Source organism: Schistocerca piceifrons, chromosome 3, assembly GCF_021461385.2.
Source record: "Schistocerca piceifrons isolate TAMUIC-IGC-003096 chromosome 3, iqSchPice1.1, whole genome shotgun sequence".
NCBI lineage: Eukaryota > Metazoa > Arthropoda > Insecta > Orthoptera > Acrididae > Schistocerca > Schistocerca piceifrons.
In genome coordinates this window covers 170,051,736-170,057,735 of record NC_060140.1, presented here as the reverse complement: position 1 = coordinate 170,057,735, position 6,000 = coordinate 170,051,736, and the positions used below count along the sequence as shown (strand labels likewise).

At 34.2% G+C, this 6,000-nt stretch overlaps 1 protein-coding gene across 1 annotated transcript in view; it reads right to left on the bottom strand.

The window, feature by feature from the left end:
* Nucleotides 1-729: 729 nt before the first annotated feature.
* LOC124788063 (melanotransferrin) overlaps nucleotides 730-6,000 on the bottom strand; it is a 120,616-nt gene continuing 115,345 nt past the window's right edge. The window contains exon 15 of the mRNA XM_047255153.1: nucleotides 730-4,390. Within this exon, the coding sequence (XP_047111109.1) occupies nucleotides 4,171-4,390 (220 nt within the window). The 3' untranslated portion in view covers nucleotides 730-4,170. The remainder of the gene's footprint in view (nucleotides 4,391-6,000) is intronic.

Below are 6,000 nucleotides of genomic sequence, written 5' to 3'. Positions count from 1 at the left end.
GATGACAACCATTTGTAGCCCAAGCAATCTTCATACTCCACAGCAATCAGAATGAAATAGAGATAAATAGGTAGCACTATTGTGAGACCCTTTTGCCTCATCCTTCCTATTCCTTCCACCTGGAATCTTCAGAAAATGCTGCAGGATACTGAACTCACCATCTTGCCTTTAAATTTGTAATATGTTTCTTATTTTAATTAATATGCTTGGAAATTAAACATATTGGATTAAAAATATGACTGTTAGATTTTAGAGATATAATGCAAATACATTTAGCTTTGGTACATGATTTGTGAACAAGTTGCAGATAGTATTTTTTTCTCCTGTATCTGAACCTTGATAACTCTTTTGAATCTACAAATGCTATAAATAGTAGTTTGTCTTTCTTCAACCTACCTTCAGAATGTAACTGATCTTCCCCTGTATCTGCTCCTACAAGTTGTTCCAATCTTCTATAGATAATTTATGTTAGTATTTTTTAATAATGACGTATAACATTGCTGGTTTGGTAATAACCCCACACATATATTCTTTGGTTAAGGGATTATTATATTATTCTCAAAACCCACAAGTATTTCACCTACAGGTGATTGTGCTTTAACAACTCAATCATTTCTGTACCAACAACCTTAAATATGAAACGGTTTTGAGGTAGTGTTGCTGGCTTATGTTATGAGTAGCCTTAACATTCAAGTTCAGTAACAGGGTGTAACATTAATTCAAACATAATTTATTCAGGAAGAAAAAAGATGTTTATTCTTTCTCAAAAATATACTTGGCATACAAAAATCTCACCCTCAAAGTCTGTAGGCACTCTCTTAATTTAATTTTATTCCATTTTCATAACATGTGAGTACACACACACACACACACACACACACACACACACACACACACTGGAATGTAGTGGATTCCACACCAAGAAACAACTATCTCATTGTCATACCTCAAAGCACAAGCACAATATCTCCATGAGTTTTGCTTGAATAATTTGGAAGTAAAAGTAATTTGGAAGTAAAAGTAATTTGGGAGAAAAAATCTCATCTGGAATTTGGACATATACCTGTTCTTCATCTTTATGAATACTATAGAGCTCCTAAATATGCTTTTCCCCCTTGCTCAGTGGAATCGCATACTACTGAAAGTTGTTAACAACCACTGAAAATAATCTGGATTATTTTTATTATTTTTTAGACATGTATAATTTGAAACTGACCATATACAAAAAGTCCATCTTTCTGTTAAGTTGAATTATAGGAAGAAGTTTTTCTTGTTACATGATGAATAGTTTCTGTCAATACAACTGCATCAACTATTTCTAATACGATTTGTAGCTTTGAAGCTGACAACAAAGTAACTGCACAATGGATAACTTTTTACTATGTTCACACAATTTCTCTAGACCTCACGGCTTCTTCAAGCCAAACTGACTGAAATCAACACAGTTTTGACAACTGTCACACGAAAAATATATTCTGTTCACACGAAAGACATATTCTGTTCTAGTTCTTCTATTCTATTTCCTAAATGAAATCACTGCCAGTGTCATTTACAGTCAATATGAAAAATAAAGCATGGGGCCCCATTTGTCTTACTGTCAGCAGCGAACTAACAACACAGTACCAACACAAATAAATATGGTTCAATATTACTTTTTCCCCCTCTAAGGAACACAGAAATCTCCATATAGGTTCAAATTTTTTGTTCATATTGTGACAATGAACAAGTTTTTTAGAGCAATGTTTTATTTTTAAGCAGAAGGTGATTTAAGTGGAAATCACAAAATGGTAATTTATAGTTTCTGGCTTTATTTCATAAAGACCTTATTTGGAATGTCTGACAAAGGCTAAGTATCCATTCATTCGAACTACAATCATGGTCAAAATATGAGACCTTTCTTCACGTAAAATTGTGCACAATGGAATTAAAAGAAAAGGTTCTTTTGAAGAAATAAGAATTTTAAATTTTCTCAGTACTGAAAAACTACTATAATTTTCTTCAACAGCCTGTTTTTATGACACATTGACACATATTTACATAACAAGATATTTAGCAAAAATTGTTTTTGTTAATTTGTAGAACTGAGATTTTATTACATCTAATTTACTGAGAACATATAAAAACATCTTCAGACACATACTGTGAGCATAAAATAGCATAAAATCTTCACAGTCATTAATTACTATGCTGACAAGTGACAGGCTTCATCAGCAATGGACGGATTATAAAACTGCATTAATACTGCACAGCTAAAAATAATGATAAAATTTTCTTCTATACTAAATAACTAAAGAACTTATAAAAATAAAGTGTCATTTGAGATAATAGCTGCCTGATACAGGTTCAAATCCAAAATGGTTGGTAACAGCCATTTTTTAAGTTAAAAAAAAAAGAGAAGGATAGATCATTCTCATGCCTTTAAACCAAAGGCTATAATTTCAGATCAAAACAAATTTTGAATTCATTATTGAATATTAAACTAACATGAACATTATAACACTCTAACCATCTTCCCCTCAAATCAATATTTAATTAGGTAATGCATTTGATCCCATAGGTACAAGAGGGAAGATTGTAGAGCCAGTATCCACAATAAAATGTAAATGCTATATAAAAATTGTAATTAAATAAATATTTCTATGGATAAAAGCATCACATTATTTAATCATAAAAACCAACACTAAAAATATATCAACATGTACGTAAATAGTGGACAATGGACAGGAGTACTCTAAATTATCTCTACGGAGGGAATTAATGGTATAAGTTCTCACCCATCAAACTGTTATTCAGATTAAATACTTAAGAAGGAAACAGGAATGTAACAGTAATCTTGTGTGATGTTGAAATGAAGTTCTTATATCTGAAATGGGTGAACAAACAGTCCTCAAATATTCACAGCTATAAAACCACTTTTCTTCAGTTGTATGTGTTCAATTACAACAGACATATCATAATATGATACACATTAGATTACATTACACTAATTGATTTTCTTTAAAGCTCTCTTTTACATGTACATGTACAACATACTCCATAGCAATACCATGTGCCACACACTCCATAGCAATAACAATTCAGGCATCCAATAAAAGCCTGAGAACAAGTAGCCCTGAGCAGTAGTTTAATCAATTTTTGATGACAATGGTTTACAGTTGACACATATACTTTTATAGGAAAACAGTTTCCTACAACTATTTTACATGTTCAATGAATGGCTAGCAGATTGGTACACAGATATCTCTGTAATTAGCACCTAGCACAAGTGTATGTTTGAAAAGCCACAGGTTTGTCAATGTGGATGATTTTCAGTTCTTATAACATGATGTTCACTGTATATGGAAAGAAGTAATATTTATATTCCAGTGAGTAATGCATTTGTTACAGAGTAGTCAGTGTCAAGGCTGATGGCCTTCATAAGAAAAAATGTTTTCGCGCACCCAGTCCAATTTATATTGGTGTAACTTCCACAGATACTGGCTCATATAGACACAACAGATCCAAACAAAAATAATCTTATGAAATTCCGAAAAGGTTGATGTTTTGGTGAAGATGTACAATATAAAATATAAAAAATAACAAGCCCAGTGAGTGTCTCAAGGGGAATCCAAAATAGATGTAATCCCTGCTGGAAAGACAGTATATGAATGCCTTCCAAGTCCATTATAAACACTCCGAATGCTGTGAAAATTCCACTGAAAAGAATTGTTTTTGAGAAATGATGTACTCAGTGGAATATCTCCCTCTCTCATGGAGGTTTTACACAAGAGTAAGGAAAGAAATTGTAGACAAATAATAAAAAAGTAAAAGGTAAGATCTGTGACTGGGCTACTGGCCTGACTGTAGGTACATTACAGACTTTCTTCTCCCTGACACTAGGAGGGGGAGGATGGCAGGCTCACTGCCACAGCCACCTTTTAATTCCTAGGAAAGATCAGCAGTACTTATCTGATAGCAAGCTCGAGTGGACATGGGCTCATCCTGTACGTACCGGAAAGAGGGAAAATCCCTGCCCCTATCTGCGATTGCACCCACTACGCCACCAAAGCCACTAGAATAGGTGATATAGGTCATTTTTTTCATTTTGTGGCAAAGCTTTCATTTCATTGGATGCCTCAACTGAGTAATTGCCATGCCAGGCACTAGCAGCAAAAAATTTGCTCTTCGAAATTATAATCGAGCCAGAAGTAAAGCAAATATTGCTGATAAGAATGACAGATACGCTGTTGCTGCTCCTGCCTGACAGTCAACAATTCTTCGGGCACGAAGGAAGTCGTCTCCCAAGTAATCACCGTAATTACGTTGCGAAGGTGGCACAACTTGTAATAATTGTGCTGCATCTTGAAATATGAGATCACTGTATAGAGGTGGTGACTGGAACATGCTAAAACTGCAATGCAGAAAAGAAATGACTATAAAATACACAATTTAATTTATTGTTTTTACTGTTACAGCAATACACAATGTCATAATTTTCAAACACATTTTTAGGTCTATCTCAATAATACCAAGCTTGCAATCAAGTTAATGTTATCATTTTCCACGCATGTTGACAGATACCCTAAATTTCTTCCCTGGGTGTGTTGAATGTGGATATTGGTTGCTTCCTGTTTTAACTCTAACCACGGCTGTGTAGCAGTTTAAACAGCAAGCAACCAAGATTTATGTTCGACCTGCCAAGGAAAACTCATGCACCACAAACTTGGAAATTTGAAGATTATAATTTTTTTCAAGAAATACAGGAAGATCACACTTTGAAGCCTTTACATTGTCTCTAATATACATAAAATTACGCTTCAATGGCTGCATGTGCTGACTACTTTTCTGGGTAAAGTTAGCTGTAGGAGCCCCTCTCTCTCAGGAAGACTAAATCTAGACCTTTGTCTTAATTCCTATAGATAACATTTAAAGTAAAAAAAGTTGATAAGCACAGGTGTCAACAAAAAGAAATGACAGGTTTCAGAAGATGGTGGTTTCAGGCTTTATCTAAAGATATTTTCCATATGGCAATGGACAAAGACAAAAGTGTCATACAGACTGCCAATATCTAGCGATGAATCAGCATTTACATATGAGACAAAGCTCAATTGCTTATCCTATTTCACAACAATTTTCTTTGCTGAAGTCTTATTTGATAGCATAGATTTTGCATTTAAAAGGGAAGCGAGGAATTAAAAACGAAAAGCTTGAAATCGAAATGGGGAAAATGAAAAAACACTGTTCTCAGAAACAGAGAAGAATCACCCCTGAACCTGAACATTATTTTTGCTTAACTACATTTACAAAATAATATTGAAACTTATTTTCTAAATTAAAGACATATATCATGTTTGGACACTACATTTTCAGTCTCAGAATGCTGCCATGGAAGTAATACTTAAATTAACCCTTCTGCACCTACCAGAATGATAGAAAATCATGTGGTTTATAAAACGGGTACAGAGAAATCTACATATCAAGCAGCAGCAGCAGATGGAAACATGTTAAGGGGACATAAAACTGTAAACTTTCAAAACGAGTATCCTTCTAGGTAGAATTTCTTATGTCCTTCAGCTTTCCAAGTTTTCTTTCTTCCAACCTTTGCATCTCCCACTATCCTTCTGGCAGGAGAAGAAAAGGCTGTAAGAAGAGACTCTGGGAAAGCTTAAAGAAACAGGAAGAATCACCTGTGGAATGGGTCAGGAGAGACTTACTAGACTCTGCCAATAATGTAAACATTTTAGTCTCACTGCTTTCACACACAATTTGTGTGCTATGGGCATCAAACTGCTAGAACTCAGATCGGTATGCAAAATACCCTTATTACAATTATGAGTTTGCATTGCAACCATCTTGTGCATCTGTAAGCAAACAGAAGTATTAACAACAGTGTCACATAATGCAGTATAGTTAGCACCTATGCTTGTGTAAAGCTGCCTAAATGCCATATTCATAATGGCTAATGTGCTACCTGACCTTCCACTTGTTGCAAACTGAATGTTTGAAAAAAACACAAAATGA